Source organism: Coregonus clupeaformis, chromosome 35 (genome assembly GCF_020615455.1).
Source record: "Coregonus clupeaformis isolate EN_2021a chromosome 35, ASM2061545v1, whole genome shotgun sequence".
Taxonomy (NCBI): Eukaryota; Metazoa; Chordata; class Actinopteri; order Salmoniformes; family Salmonidae; genus Coregonus; species Coregonus clupeaformis.
The window spans coordinates 18386320-18402730 of record NC_059226.1 but is presented as its reverse complement, the minus strand read 5'-3'; the positions used below and the strand labels follow the sequence as shown (position 1 = coordinate 18402730).

Sequence of the window (16411 nt, the reverse complement as noted above, 5' to 3'; positions counted from 1 at the left end):
ATAGTCTGTACACAGGGCCCGACTGTGCAGCTGGCATCACTGCAGGTTTATCAAACAAGGCCTCATTGTAAAGCTTGCACCATGCTCTCTCTATGCAGGTAATGTGGCGCTGTTACAAATAAAACATGACCGTTTTTAGGCAAGTCATTAAAATCGAGGCTATTCTATGAAGGCATGTGTGCATCAGGGCTGGAGTTAACATGATTAAGCTCTTCAACAGAATGTTACACCTCTTCTCCTCTCTCCTGTCTTCCCTCTCTTCTCTCTCCTCTGTCCTCTCCAGACCCCAGCCTCCAGCAGGACAGCCTCCTTCTCTGAGAACAAGGCTGGTCCCGGGGCCTCTCCTTCCAAGAAGGCCAAGTCAGGGGCCCCTCCAGGTGAGCTCCTCAATGAGACCACACACACATACAAACATGTGAAATGTAAGAATGATGCTTCTCAGGTAGTTATGTAAAAGTCTTGCCACGTTTGCTGTAATGCAGTGTAGCAAGCAGGGTTGGGGTCAATTCAATTTAAATTCCAGTCAATTCAGGAAGTACACTAAAATTACAATTCTCTTCAATGCTTTTTAATTAAGAAAATGTAGAATTGGAATTTTGTTTATTTTCTGATTTGACTAGAATTGAAATGGAATTGACCCCAACCCTGGGAGCAAGAGGCTTCCTATCATAAAATGTGAGTTTCTGTGTCACCGCTCCCCCTAGTGGCCATTAGGGGTCTCACAGCCCACATCAGCCCAGCATCTGTTGTGAAAAGCTTTCCCTTTTGGAGGGTATTATCTACGCACATTCTGAATGTAATAACATTGATTATATTGTTTCTGTTTTTGTTATTGTCGTGGCGCCACAGAGCGACAGGCGTCGTCAGACAGTCCAGGAGGTAGGACACTCCCCTGTCAGACAGACGGACTAGGGTGGGCCTGGGACATGGCTCTCCTCCTAGCCCCCCTGTGAAGCCCTCGAGCTGGGCCGTGTGCTCCTGTCCTCTCCTCTCTCATGCTAGAAGTAGCTTCTATTTCTATGGTGTTCTAAGGGTGACATGGGAACAACTAGGACAATATTGACGTATAGACAACTACATTTCTGATCACATTTGTAGTCCTTAGAGGGGGAATATCTGACATCCAGAAATATACAGTGATAACATGTTGTTTTGGATGGTTGTGGGTTCAGTTTCTGTCTCACTAACCCCTGTGGTTTCCTGTGGGTTGTGTCTCAGTCAGCGGCTGGCTGTCAGTGTTTGGTTCCTTCACTGTCTAGTAACTGTTTACCCTGCCGTGTGTCTGTTCTGTTGATGTTGTGTGCCCTGGTCTATCACACCTCTTAGCAGAGTAGGATATGACTTCTTTAAAGCTCATACCTCTCTGTAGTGAGTTAAAAGCCCTTTCTCTGCTGGTGCGGTAGTAAGGAGATCAAGCTATTTTTTTCTCCCTCTACGTAAGTGCGTGTGCATGCCAAACCTCTGTTCATTGTCTGAGTGACTTTGTATTTTGTAGTTAACCTTCCCTTCCATCTTTCTCCCTCCATCTTTCCTCCTTTCCCTCTCTCTTCCTTGTCCCCTGTGTGTTCCTGTCCCTGCAGTCAAGGCGTCAACCCTCTTCAGCAAGCAGACCAAGTCCATCGTGTGGGGCATGCAGACGCGGGCCGTGCAGGGCATGCTGGACTTTGACTACACCTGCTCCAGGGATGAGCCCTCTGTGTCTGCCATGCTCTACCCTTTCACGTAGGTGTCTCTTTCTTTACTTCCTGTCTCTCTACTTCCTGTTTCCTGTATACCACTCTAACTAACCCGAGACCACAAAGAGGTGTTGAAAATAACAAGCATATTTATGGCCAATACCGTGCGTGTGCTTATCTATTTGTCTGGTTTGTCTGTCGATGCCAAACTTTGTGACTGTCTGTGTGTTCCAGTGGGGACCACAAGCAGAAGTTCTACTGGGGCCATAAGGAGATCCTGTTGCCTGTCTATAAGAACATGGGCGACGCCATGAAGAAACACCCGGAGGTGGACGTGCTCATTAACTTCGCCTCGCTCCGCTCTGCCTTCGACAGCACCATGGAGACCATGCAGTACCCACAGGTTGGTAGCGCCTCCATGCCATCCATAATGGTGAGAGTGCAGTAGATTTGACCGACTGTAATGCTTCATTTCCCCACCTCTCCAGATCCACACCATTGCCATCATAGCCGAGGGCATCCCTGAAGCCCAGACCAGGAAGATCATTAAGAGGGCGGACGAGAAGGGTATCACTATCATCGGCCCGGCAACGGTAGGCCCCTCCTACTCTACCCCCTCACTTACAGTATGTGAGGTCTGCTTTAAAGGTGTAGAGAAGAGTGTCTTATCTAACTGTGTGTGTGTGTCCAGGTTGGAGGGATCAAGCCTGGCTGTTTTAAGATCGGGAACACAGGGGGCATGCTGGATAACATCCTGGCCTCTAAGCTGTACCGTCCAGGCAGTGTGGCCTACGTGTCCCGCTCTGGAGGCATGTCCAACGAGCTCAACAACATCATCTCCCGCACCACCGACGGAGTCTACGAGGGAGTGGCAATCGGAGGAGACAGGTAAGAGAGTGGCTGTGTGAATGGGGTGGATAAGATTACTGATGTGTGTGTATAATTCATGCTTATTTTTTCATTAGATACCCAGGCTCAATCTACACAGACCATGTGCTGAGGTACCAGGACACCCCAGGGGTAGAGATGATCGTAATGCTGGGAGAGGTGAGGATCTGAAAGACACACACATCTACATCACTGCTGCTAATGGCCCATAGAAAAAGAAAGCTTATCCTTTTAACGCAATCCATTTCTTTTCATCAAGCATAGCTAATTAACATCGACATTTATGACCAGATTAATTCCATGCTTGGATGCTCGCCTCTGCAAATGTGAGTGTGGACTGTCTTTTAAAAGCACTGTTGGTCTCCCTTCTAGATTGGCGGAACAGAGGAGTATAAGATCTGCCAGGGCATCAAGTCAGGCAGGATCACCAAGCCTGTGGTGAGCTGGTGCATCGGGACCTGTGCCACCATGTTCTCCTCAGAGGTGAGTGTGATGGGCAGCGTGAAGAGTTTTGGGGGGGTTAAAGGTCATTGGATTGATATCACAGAGACTTGCAGGGCAGGCATACTGTGAGAAAGGGGTCTGGTTATGGGGTTTGTGACTGTTTCCTATGATATGCTGACCCAGTCTGTCACCTGTAGGTCCAGTTTGGTCATGCTGGAGCGTGTGCCAACCAGGCCTCAGAGACAGCCGTGGCCAAGAACCTGGCTCTGAAGGAGGCCGGAGCCTTCGTACCTAAGAGCTTTGACGAGCTGGGAGATGTCATCAAGTCAGTGCAGAAAATCACACAATGATATGATGAGAAAAACATTACATCCAAGCCACAACATAAAATTGACTGTTTAGTAAACATACAAAAGCACTGTTGTGAAATTGAACTTTCCCATCCTCATGTACAGATCAGTGTATGACGACCTCGTTGGCAAAGGAGTCATCGTTCCAGCTATGGAGGTGCCCCCTCCCACAGTGCCAATGGACTACTCCTGGGCCCGGGTGAGTAATGCCAACCAGTCAGTGCCATGCTGGCACATGTCCCCTGTGAGTTAACGGTGAATCAGGATCTCTTATTGGCTCTGGACAATGCTATCGGCTTCCATATAAGGCAAACTTCACCGAACCGCATCAGACTGTGTTAAACTGAAACAGATGGAGAGCAATAGGAGGGTACGGTGACTCTCTCTCTCTCCCCCTCTCTCTAACCATCTGTGCTGTAGGAGTTGGGTCTGATCCGTAAGCCAGCCTCCTTTATGACCAGTATCTGTGATGAGAGGGGCCAGGAGCTTATCTACGCTGGAATGCCCATCACTGAGGTGTTCAAGTCAGAGATGGGCATGGGAGGAACCCTGGGACTGCTCTGGTTCCAGAGGAGGTACGCTTCTATCCCCCAAAACGCTCAATAATAATAATACAAATACTGTTCACATAAAACATTAAACATACTCTATCATAATTGAATTCAATTACAATTCTATGTCTCTGTGTCCTGCCTCCTCCTTGCCCCAAGGCTGCCCAGTTATGCTTCCAAGTTCATTGAGATGTGTCTGATGGTGACTGCTGACCATGGTCCTGCCGTGTCTGGTGCCCACAACACCATCGTCTGTGCCCGCGCTGGCAAAGACCTTATCTCCTGCCTCACCTCTGGCCTGCTCACCATCGTAAGACCGTAGTCAAGTCAACCTCTACATACTTAGACCCACTCAAACCAGCAGAGGAGCCTCTTCTGAAGACAATGCCTCTGTTTAAATAAATAATTAATTGAGCTTTTGTAGTCGAAGTGTGTCTCCTATTTGAGAGTTTCTTTCTGTGTGTTGATTTCCAGGGGGACCGGTTCGGAGGGGCCCTGGACGCTGCAGCCAAGCAGTTCAGCAAGGCGTTTGACAGCGGCATGCTGCCAATGGAGTTTGTCAATAAGATGAAGAAGGAGGGCAACCTGATCATGGGCATCGGACACAGGGTCAAGTCGGTGAGCACTGTCCCTGTGTCTCTTTTTGGATGCCATGTGTCCTTCATGTTTTTCACTGTGCAAGTACTTTGTGTGTGTGTGTGTGTGTCTGTGTTTTCAGATCAACAACCCAGACATGCGGGTGCAGATCCTAAAGGACTTTGTGAAGAAGACCTTCCCCTCCACCCAGCTGTTGGACTACGCAATGGATGTAGAGAAGATCACCACAGCCAAGGTAGTAACCCTGTCATCCTCTCCTGCAGCCTTTATCACCCTACTGGGATCATCTGTTCTAAACCATGTCTCTGCTGCGGTTTCAGAAACCCAACCTGATCTTGAATGTGGACGGTTTCATTGGAGTAGCATTTGTGGACCTGCTCAGGAACTGTGGTGGATTTACACGGTAGGCTAGCTAGCTAATGCTATTAAACTCCAGTCAATTACATTCTGTACATTGCAACTATACTACTGTGTCTGGGTCAGCCGGCTTTCCCTTTTGTTGTCCTTAGCCTACATTCAGTGTTGCATTAACTCACCATTGCCCCCTGATGTTTGTCCCCCCAGGGACGAGGCTGATGAGTTTGTGGAGATCGGAGCGCTGAATGGAATCTTTGTCCTGGGGCGGAGCATGGGCTTCATCGGTAAGTCGGGGGTCAGGGGTCATGACCCTGATGAGTTTGACCCCTAGAAATGGTCATGGGAAGGGGCTGTGGTGTAAGGATCAGGGGATACGGAATATGATATTGATAAAATTGGAACCATACCTATAGCTATAGTTCTACTTCTCCCTCAGGTCACTACCTGGATCAGAAGAGGCTGAAACAGGGTCTGTACCGTCACCCGTGGGACGACATATCCTACGTTCTCCCCGAACACATGTCCATGTAACCATGGAAACCAGGCCATGGACCCCCCCCATACCCAACCAGTTACCCCACCACCGCACCCTAACCTCCACCCCCACCTGTACTGTGTTCTGTCAGCCCCAAGTGGTGGGAGAGAAAAAAATGGGGACTGATATTATTATTGATGTGGCTTTGCAACAGTAATAAGGACAACCCTTTTAAAATTAATACAGTTTTAGTTTTTTTTTTATCAGTTAGCTGATCAAACATGCTGCAACCCCGTTAATAATAGCAAGGCCTGCAAAACTGTGAAGCCGCATTCAGACAGGGTGTCTAGAGAGACCAAGCAAGCTGCAGAGAATGAGAAATGAGCCTCATTCATTGATTGACCCTTAACCCTATAGTTTGGGGAATGCAATTCATCCAATTCAACTCTTCCCAAGATTACCTCTAGGGATACAGATGATTGTCTTCCTGTTTACTGCCAATACTACTGCTACTACTATACTACTCCTATGACTACAGTGAAGTACGTTGAGACTGTATCTCCCACTATCATCTCTCTCCGTAAACCAAGCATGTGTCTGTGTATAACAGACTGTTCCTGTGTGTCGCTGTTCAATTCTCTTTCTTGAGCGTGTCGGTGCCATATTAAAATCATATGCTTTATTTATGTATAGATGTATTAACAGCGGACTAAATAAATGTAATAAGAATGTAATAGATAGTATCAGCATTTTTGATGTACTATAAATGCCCATGAAGCGGTTGTGTTTAAACTGTAAGATATGCCGCTGACCAAGAACATTGGGCTGTAATACAGAGAAAAGCTCTTCCTGTGTCCCAACCAGGACGGTGCCCAGGATGGCAAAGGGACCATAGAATGCAGCATTATTTATCTGAATGTTACTAGCTAGACCAGATCCATTGTGACCGGCTATTTCTCGAAAGATGTATCTGTCTGTACTATTTGTGTTGTCATGTCATCACAATTTTAAAACTTTGTTTGACCTAATGTGATGTGAACTGAACGTGCCTCTGTAGAGATGGGTTGTAATATATATTTTCAGAACGGTGTGACTGAGTATATTAAAGATGACCTATTGGAACACAACTCTGTCTGGTTCTTCCAGTGTTGCGGATCATAAAAGTAATATAGTATATAATCAGCATTTAATTGTTTCACTGTGTCATGCTCCATCCATCAGTTTATTAAGTCCATTGGTTTAAAAATAGATTAATTTATGATATCATATCCAATAACAACAGATGAAATGATGTAGTGAGCTATTAGGGCTCAATTCTTCGTTTTCTCAAACAGCCAGTGTATATGTGTAAGATCATGTAGATCTACTAGACTACTATAGAGCCTATTCTTCAGACCTCAGTCCACCTGTTCTATGTGCTCTGGGGCTGTCATTTCTGTACATTCATGGCAAAGTGATTACTCACTTATGTAACAGAGTGGGACTATGTACTGGCCTTGCCCTTATATAAGAAAGAACATCCATCACATGAAAAGATTTAAATGAATGGAACCATCTATATGTAGCTTCCATTCAGTTCATTCAAAGACACCCACTCATAGAAGGTGAATTGATGATACCCTACTTTGGCAGAGAACGCTGAGGTGGAACAAGCACAAAAGCTTATCCTGTCAGCCACAAGTGAGTGGGCGGGGCTTTACGTCACACGCCGAGCAGTAACGCCTTGCATCCACTGCGCATGTCAGTCATTCCGTCTGTGTTTTGAGTGTATGTATGTGTGTCTGCGTGTGTGTTCTTTCCCACACGAGTTTACTGCAGTTCCGAATTCTCACAACCACCGCCAGAATGGCAGCTGCAGCCCCGAACCCAGACGACTCTAGCCGGGGTAGTAGCGGTAGCAGTACGCCCAGCGTCATTGTCGGGGACGGGGACACGGAAGAGGGCGAGGATTTCACCTCCTCCTCCCACTGCACAGAGCTGTCTCGGCGGCAGAACGAACAGAGGAAGCAGGGATTGTTCTGTGACGTGACGCTGGCCTTCAGCAGTGGGGTGGCAACCGGGAATGTTCAGAGCTGTGAGTTTTCTGCCCACCGTTCTGTACTGGCCGCGGCTACGGACTATTTCACCCCGTTGCTGGGAGGGCAGTTCTCCGAGTCGCTGTCGGGTCGGGTTGAGATGAAGGAATGGAGCGCTGAATTGGGACCAGACCCGGAGACGGTGGAGAGCGTCATTCAGTACATGTACACGGGAGAAATACGTGTGAGCACCTGCAATGTGCATGAAGTGTTGGAGCTTGCTGACAGGTTTGTTTTCAATTTACATTAGTGTTCCTTGAATGTGCATAATCCATTTAATCGCCACTTGCTAGTACTTGAATATTTTGTATGTAGTTCGAATATTTTGTATGTAGTTCAGTGATATAATATTGTTGTTTTGGCTTACTGGAGGTGCCACTGAAGTATATTGGTAAGGGTTAAGGTTAGGTAGGGCTTGAGGTTAGCGTTTAGGATCGGAACGTCCCATAGATCCCAGATAGCACTGACCATCCTGTAACCTGTCAAACCTGAACTTGAGTGTAGTGAGTTCATGGGTGTCATGTTTATTTTTTTCCTGTTCTGTTATTGATTGTGTGTTTGGCTGCAGGTTCCTGCTGCTGCATCTGAAGGACTTCTGTGGGGAGTTCTTGAAGAAGAAGCTGAGCCTGGCCAACTGTGTGGCCGTGCACAGCCTAGCCCACATGTACACCCTGGACCAGCTGGCTCTGCGGGCCGCAGACATGATCCGACGCAATTTCCACAAGGTCATCCAGGATGAGGAGTTCTACACCCTGCCCTTCCACCTGGTGAGGGACTGGCTGTCTGACGCAGAGATCACCGTGGACGCGGAAGAGGTGTTGTTTGAGGCTGTGGTGAAGTGGGTCCAGAGGAACACAGAACAGCGGGGGAGGTACTTTGAGGAGTTGTTCCGTATCCTCCGGCTACCCCAGATTAAGCCCACCTATCTGACGCGCGTGGTGAAGAATGAGGCACTGGTGGCGGCCAACGAGGCCTGTCTCCGTCTGGTGTCCGATGCCGTGGAGGGCCACGCCATCCGGGCTGTGAGAACCTCAAGTCAGCTGACCTGGAGTTCTGGTCGTCCTCATGGCCTCCTTCCAGCCGCGCTTTGGCCAGAACATGGACGTGATCATGGTGGTGGGCGGGGTGTCAGAGGGCGGGGACTACCTGAGTGAATGTGTGGGCTACTTCATCTACGAAGACCGCTGGGTCAACCTGCCCCACATCCACAACCACCTGGATGGCCACGCCATCGCCACCACAGAGTCCCACGTCTACGTAGCGGGCTCCATGGAACCAGGCTTCGCCAAGACCGTGGAGCGCTACAATCCCAACCGCAACACCTGGGAACAGGTGAGCAACCTGACCACACGTAAACACTCCTTTGGTCTCACCTGTATCAAAGACATCCTGTATAGCATCGGTGGCCACGGCAACTTCAGCCCGGGCTTCAAGGACGTGAGCGTGTACGAGCCTGAGCCGGACAAGTGGCACAACCTGGAGTCAGCGCCCAAGATCCTGCGGGACGTGAAGGCGGTGAGTGTGGAGGACCGTTATGTATACGTGATGGCGCGCACGCCGGTGGACACGGACAACGAGGACGGGCTGAAGACGGTCACCACGCGTTACGACACAGAGAGCCGTCAGTGGCAGGACGTGGACTCCCTGCCGCTCATAGACAACTACTGTGTGTTCCAGATGGCCGTGGCCTCCACCAACTTCTACCACACAGCCTCCTGCTGCCCTAAGAGCTACACGGTGCGGGACGAAGACGCCAAGCAGAAGATCAGCGCCCACATCTCAGACGAGATCCTGGAGAGCCTGCCGCCCGAGGTCACCAGCATCGAGGGCGCCGCCATCTGCCACTTCGACGAGGACGTGTTTGTGATCGGCGGCTGGAAGAACAGCGACGACGTGGACAAGCAGTACCGGAAAGAGGCCTACCGCTACTGTGCCGAGAGGAAGCGCTGGATGTTGCTGCCGCCCATGCCCCAGCCACGCTGCCGCGCCACCGCCTGCCACGTACGCATCCCCTACCGCTTCCTGTACGGCTGCCAGCGCTACCCTATGCCCCAGAACCTGGCCCGCCAGCGGGACCGCATGCAGCAGATGCAGCAGCTCCACCGGCGCACCCTCACCCTGCGCAGGCAGCTGCAGTCTCAGATCGAGTGCTGAACTAACTCAACCCCTGTCTGTCCATCACAACTACCCCAGAGGGGGAGCAGCCTGGCCCGGCCCAACTCCAAACCCCAAACATCCCCTGGCAGCCATCGTCATCAGCCCCCACCCATAACCTGCTGTAGCAGTGGCTCCTATGTTGCTCTCATGTTGGTTCTTTTTTTAAGTGAACTCTGTGCCAGATCATCAGATTGAGACTATGGTGTTAGTAGTGACTACGGTGTTCAAGGCTGGGAGATGTGGGAGTGATGTGACCCTGTGCTGGCCAGGTGTTTGTCTATGTGGAGAGGACAGGCCGAATGTTACAAATGTGAATAGAGTGTTGTACAGTGACCAACATCCGACTACACCACGTATGTACGTCAGACACAAGGGATGTTTTATCTTTTTGTACGTACATATAGTATATAGTTGTATATGTATACTTATTATATATAAATATTTTATGTCCCCCTTCTTTTATGCTTTTATGGAAAATGTATGCACTCACTAACTGTAAGTCGCTCTGGATAAGAGAGTCTGCTAAATGACTAAAATGTAAAATGCTTATATGAAGTAGGCAATGTGACACTACATTCCTCCAATCCAATGTGCTTAGTGAAGTCAGTCGCTCTCTATGACATTCCATCAGGACACTGTGACAGTCTCTCCATGCAAATACTCACACACACACACACACACACTCTGCCCAGCCGTAGGGTCGGCACAATACCAGAATCGCGATACTCGTTAGTATCGTGGCAAGTAAACGTAACACTAAGCAGATTTAACTTCTTTAGGAAAACAGTCCTAATGTTGGAAACAAACATCATTATGTTGTCATCCAGAGTCACGTGTTTTCCAAGCTATAGCACACAATATTTTACATACAGCAGATTTTTAAAGGACCAAAGAGTTTGGTCTGCTTCGTGTTTTCATTTATGCCATGGAAAAATGATGGCGATACTGGTGTCATCCCGGCCCTACCAGTCAGTCGGACCAAACCCTTACCAATGCCTGATGGCTTTGCTGTGGTTTATAGTAGCTTTATCTGAATGGCTCTGCTTGTTGTTATTATAGCTTTGATACAGTAGGTCAACTTGAATGGAAGGAGAATAGTTTTATTCATATTTATTATCAGATCTATGGTCCAATCAAGTGGACGACTTAATTAGTGATAATTACCATCACTATCTACTAGGTGAGCTGTGGCTTTTCCCTGATTGCATAATGGAGCGCAGTAAAATAGACTTCTCTCCTCCCCTGGTTGCTCCTAATGTTTTCTGTCTTATTACTGATGATCGATAGTGTATTTCTTTGAGCAGTCAGTGCAGAGAGTCGAGAGAAATCGCCCATGTGGCATCAGTTAGAAAGAAAGGAAGTTGGAAAGGAGAATGGAGATGGTGGGAGTCTGAGATAGATGGAGAGAGTTCATTCATCCATCTACAATCTCTTAATTAGACTTGTGCACACATCCGTCTGCATGTCTCAGTCTTGTGGAAAATCGTCCTTGTCTGTGTTTCTGACCGGTATCCTAATGAAACAGTCTTAACATGGTAACATTCCATTGATCATTTGAAATTCCATCAACCATTCCATTTGATTATTCTTCAGTCTTCTGCTCATCTCATTCCTGTTGGTAGGAACATTGTGTAGAAGGCCCTAGGTGGGAGTTTATGAATGTTTCTCTTATTTTGTCCGCATTGGTTGTATTGAGTGTAATGGCTGGAGGGTGTAGTTCAGATGGAGGACTTGATAACGTGTATATGCATATATGTGCGTACGGTAATGAATGCTGGGAAAAGCTTGCCAAGTAGTGCACTTTTCTACCCTTAATCAGTTTAATGTCGAGTTTGAGTTATTGACAAATATTTTAGTCCGAGTGGGTTTAACTGTCATATTTTGACTTCAGATTTGGGCGATTGTATTTTTTTATTTTAATGTATCATTTAATCCAACTCCAGCTGATAATCTATTCTGTTCCCATGTGAGAAAAGATGTACTCTACAGTGATTTGCTTAGTAATCCAAAAGGAATGTGATGTAAAATGTGAGGCAGCCCCATTGCTGTACCTCAGGCTTATTCAGGTGTGTATCTTAGAGATCCTGCCAGATTGTTGTATGTTCTCCTCACCCTCCAAAGATAATCAGATGAGATGTATAGACCAGTGGTTCCCAACCAGGAGTACTATAACCCCTGGGGGTACTTGGCCTATCCACAGTGGGTACTTGAAAAGACTTGTGTCCATAGGGTTACTGGTATAATGCACATGAGGGGGTACTTCAGGGGTACTCCGGGCAGAGCAAAATTCAGTTGGTGGTAAGGTAACCAAAAAAGGTTGGGAACCACTGATATAGACTATAGAGGGTATCCTTATGTTACTGAGCAGAATGACCATATCAAGGTGAATGTGTGGCCATTGAGTTCAAGAGTTCATTGATTGTTATAAACACTATCCCTGAAGCTTATTTATAACATAAAGCACTATAATTTTGAGAATGCAATGAAAGTGTATTTCCTCAGCTTTGTTCTTGCATAGCATTTGAAATAATATTATTGACATATGTAGGCTATATATATTTTGCTTTGCATGTGGCAGTCTGACATTGTGTCAATATATTGGATGTAAAACAAATGCTGATGTCATCACTTGCAATTAAAATGTCAGTTTTTTTATATAACCTTGGTTTCCCATCTATCTTGTGTAAGGGGTTATCTAAATTCTAAATGTCATTTTGGCCAATATTATTACGCATTTTTCAAGACTAGCTCTATAAACATCTGTATTTTCCTTGGGTGGAATTTCCTCCAACTTGACAACCTCCTGTTTTTTAGAACAAAGCATAGAGAATGATAGAGAAAGCATCCCTATATAGTTCCCATTAAAATGTTGGAAGCCCTCAATGAACCTGCCCATGCTAAAACAGCCTTTTGGCCACTAGAGGCCTCTCATTCTCTATGGAACAAAGCTACATACATACATATGTACATCAAACAGAAGGGCAGTACTATGCACAGTCATTGGGCATGAGCCACCCACAGTAACAAATTCAGTACATTCAATCTTCCCTTCTACTAACGGAAGGAAAATAGTAGTACAATCACCCTGGCAGATGCAATAAGAAATGGACCTGTACTCCTGAGTGGCGCAGTGGTCTAAGGCACTGCATCGCAGTGCTAACTGTGCCACTAGAGATCCTGGTTCGAATCCAGGCTCTGTCGCAGCCGGCCGCGACCGGGAGACTCATGGGCGGTGCACAATTGGCCCAGCGTCGTCCAGGGTAGGGGAGGGAATGGCCGGCAGGGATGTAGCTCAGTTGATAGAGCATGGCGTTTGCAACGCCAGGGTTGTGGGTTCGATTCCCACGGGGGGCCAGTATAAAAAAAAAAAATTTGTTCACTAACTGTAAGTCGCTCTGGATAAGAGCGTCTGCTAAATGACTAAAAATGTAAAAATGTAAAAAAATTGACCTGGACGACTTGCCTTAATAGAAGGAACCATGAATTCTGCTCTGTATCAGAGAATTCTACAGGAGAATGTCAATCCATCCGTCTGTGAGCTGAAGCTGAAGCGCAGCTGGGTCATGCAGCAAGACAATGATCCAAAACACACAATCAAGTCTACATGGAAATTGCTAAAAAGCAACAAATTGGAAGTTTTGGAATGGCCTAGTCAAAGTCCAGACCTAATCCCAATTGAGATGTTGTGGCAGGACTTGAAACGAGCAGTTCATGCTTGAAAACCCACACGTCACTGAGTTAAAGCAGTTCTGCATGGAAGAGTGGGCCAGAATTCCTCCACAGCGACGTGAGAGACTGATCAACAACTACAGGATTTTATTTGTTCACTTATGTTCCCTTTATCTAATATTAGGTTTTGGTTGAAGATCTGATAACATTCAGTATCACAAATATGCAAAAGTAGAGAAAATTAGAAAGGGGGCAAATACTTTTTCATAGCACTGTATGCATATGGGATTTCCTCTGGGACGTACAGTAGTGGATTTATTTGCGCATGGTAAATGCCTTGTGGTAGATGGAATACAGTGGGCAGGAGGGGGTGTCACACAGAGAGGATGCTGTTGGAGGCGGAGAGCATCAGCTCTTCCCGGGGGGACTGGAGGGAGTCCCGGGGGGCTGCGTACTGGGCCACATTGGGCAGCCCGTGCACCACGCAGCAGCTGAGGGCACTGCGGAAGATGCCCATGTCATGGGCGTCGTACCACTCCTCTGTTTTCTCGTCATAGCACTCCACGTTGAAGGTAGTGGTGAAGCCGTTGAAGCCCCCCACCACGAACAGGAGGTCGTCCACCACCTCGATGCCAAAGTTGCTGCGCGGGTTGAACATGGTGGGCACCGTGCGCCATGTGTTGGTCAGCGGGTTGTAGGCCTCAGCGTTACGCAGGCGGTTAGCCCCATCGAAGCCGCCCACCTGGGAGAGGACAGAGGAAACTTGAGTCAAATATTTCTCAACTTTCAGCTCTTCCTGAATAAGGCGTTAAAATGCATTGTGCATGTACTGCATATGAATGTTCTGCTCACAGCATAGACCTGCTCCGCATAGGCGATGACCCCCACACCACTGCGCCTGCTTCTCATGGGGGCGGTCAGAGTCCACTGGTTGGTCTGGGGGCTGTAGCTCTCTGCTGTGAACAAGCACTCATTCCCATTGAAACCACCACAGATGTACACCTACAGAAAATACCATGTCAACATTTTATCATCAAAAGGCATCATCTATCATGAAGTTTTCACAGATTAATTGTGGTCTAGTTGTGTTGTGTCCCAGGTCCCTCTGTTCCACTCACCTTGCCATGTAGTGTGGTAGCACTGGCATCACTCCTCTGCTCATGCATGGGTGCAATCAGGGTCCACTGGTTAGTCTCAGGCTCATAGCACTCAGCGGTGTTCAGTCGTACGTAGCCATCAAAGCCACCCATGGCATAGATACAGCCATCCAGCACCGCCACACTGACGTAGCAGCGCCGCGAGTGCATGGGGGCCACCTGGAGCCAGGTCCGTGTGACAGGGTTGAACTTACGTACACTGTTAAAGTAGTCAACTCTGTCAAAGCCACCCACACAGTAGACAAAGCCATTGAGGTAAGCAGCTCCATGGTATGCTCGAGGGCTCTCCTCCTCCCGGGTCACATTCACCCACCGGTCAGCCCGCGCATCATACGCCTCAATGCCATTGGTGGGACTGCCACCACTCCAGCCACCAATGGCCAATAGGATGGCATAAGGCAGGCGAGGGCGGGTCAGAGGGTTGCGGAAGTCAGTGTTGGAGGGCCCGTTCATGTTCCGGTCGTACATGGCCTTCAGGGCACTGATGATGATGGGCTTGCAGTCATCATTGTCCTTCACCAGGGTATTGTTCTTCACGTTGTTCATGAAGTAGTCGGCTGTCATCAAGGCCATGCGGACCTAAGCACACAGACAGACAGACTTGTGGTTAGCAGTTGACTAGCACAACACCCAAACTTACAAAAGTTATCCAGCAGTAAAACATTGACACTATTGTCCACCTCTCACCTTGGGCAGCAGCACAGAGACGTGGGCCTTGCGGTCCTGAGGCGAGTGGTTGATCCAGCGTAGGACCGCCTCAAACACAACATCCTCCTGCTTTACATTCAGGTCATCCTTCTCGATGATGTCACAGAGCTGTGCCAGAGAGAGCTCCATGAACTCCTCAGAGAAACGCACCATCTCAAAGTGGTGCAGGATGAAGAGGTAGGCCTGGCGGCGCAGATCAGGGCAGGAGTAGAAGTCTGCGAACTTGCAGATGCCGATGCAGTTCTGCAGACAGAGCTGGGCCTCCAGATAGTCGCAGCAGGCTCTCACGATCCCCAGGATGCAGAACTGGTCTGCAGCCGCTAAGAGCGGTTCCACATTCTCTGCAGTCACAGGCACAGAACGTGTGTAGGCATACTCGATGATCAGGCGCATCATGTCTGGATTTACTCCAGGAATGCTGTAGACCTGCTTCTCGACGTTGTTCCAGCCGCTTGTGAAGAGAGCTCTGTGGGTCAAGGGTCAAGGGTTATAATAACACAGGGAGATAGGAACATCATCAAGGACTCAATATTCTTCTCACTACAGCATTGCAATCGAACGAAGTTCCTCAGGACTCCCCAAAAGTGACAAATAACTACAGAGATTTGGACCAAGCCAGAGATACCATAAATCACCGATGTTCTCTCATTCTCAAAGTCAAGTGATGCCAGAATGGGAATGCCATCTGGCCATCACATCCCAACCCAACCTGTCCCAACCAAGGGAAGCTACTCACCGGAAGTATGAGCTGCATCCACAAAGGATGTTCTTGTGAGCATTGAACTCGATTCCATTGACTTTGATGACCACATCACAGAGTTTTGCCTCCAGACGTAACTCGTTAAAGATTGTACAGGTCATAGCACTCATTTTTCTCTCCATGTTGCATCTTTGAAATTTGGTGGAGGTGGCCATCTCTTCCAGTTCATTCATTCCTTGCCTAATACATCTATAATAAACTCTATTTAATGGGGTTTTGCTAGCTCTTCGGCCTAGACATTTAGCTGGTTTACTACAGCAGCTGTGTTCATCTAAGGATTGTGAATTGTGAATGTTCCACATATGTTATGTTCCAGAATTGTTCATTATTACATCACAGCGATGAGCAAATGGAATCAGAGCATCAGCCTCACTTGTCATAAAAAGTTTGTGTTTTATTTGATCTATCTGACTGGTATGCCTACATTACAGTGAATGTGTAACAGTCATGTAATACTAATATTTGACACTACATAATACATTTTATTAAATACAGTCCATTTCAGATGTAGTGAGAGGGAAAACGTGAATTAAGAATACATAGAAGC

General features: G+C 47.6%; 3 protein-coding genes across 4 annotated transcripts; 2 read left to right on the top strand and 1 right to left on the bottom strand.

Moving 5' to 3' along the window:
* The first annotated feature begins 81 nt into the window (after positions 1–81).
* LOC123482612 (ATP-citrate synthase-like) lies at positions 82–6465 on the top strand. 2 transcript variants are annotated; one of them, XM_045210897.1, is made up of 17 exons: positions 82–98; positions 284–377; positions 1581–1722; positions 1911–2079; positions 2165–2269; positions 2368–2564; positions 2642–2723; positions 2937–3047; positions 3206–3333; positions 3464–3557; positions 3779–3933; positions 4069–4219; positions 4384–4527; positions 4628–4741; positions 4827–4909; positions 5071–5147; positions 5300–6465. In XM_045210897.1, the coding sequence occupies exons 1-17, from the start codon at positions 93–95 to the stop codon at positions 5392–5394; spliced, it is 1947 nt and encodes a 648-aa protein (XP_045066832.1). In that variant the 5' UTR covers positions 82–92; the 3' UTR covers positions 5395–6465. The 2 variants fall into 2 exon arrangements, with proteins under 2 accessions (XP_045066832.1, XP_045066833.1); XM_045210898.1 differs by lacking the exons at positions 82–98; positions 284–377 and adding an exon at positions 676–879.
* A 550-nt stretch (positions 6466–7015) lies between these two features.
* Positions 7016–10365, top strand: LOC121569592 (kelch-like protein 11). Its single transcript, XM_041880683.2, is given in 3 exon segments — positions 7016–7641; positions 7982–8480; positions 8482–10365. Coding segments are annotated over 3 exon segments (2115 nt in total). The 5' UTR covers positions 7016–7111; the 3' UTR covers positions 9568–10365.
* A 3139-nt stretch (positions 10366–13504) lies between these two features.
* Positions 13505–16130, bottom strand: LOC121569593 (kelch-like protein 10). Its single transcript, XM_041880684.2, has 5 exons — positions 15841–16130; positions 15084–15570; positions 14358–14975; positions 14092–14241; positions 13505–13981 (listed from the first exon to the last, which is right to left on the bottom strand). Exons 1-5 carry the CDS (start codon positions 16035–16037, stop codon positions 13613–13615), a joined length of 1821 nt encoding a protein of 606 aa, XP_041736618.2. The 5' UTR covers positions 16038–16130; the 3' UTR covers positions 13505–13612.
* Positions 16131–16411: the final 281 nt, after the last annotated feature.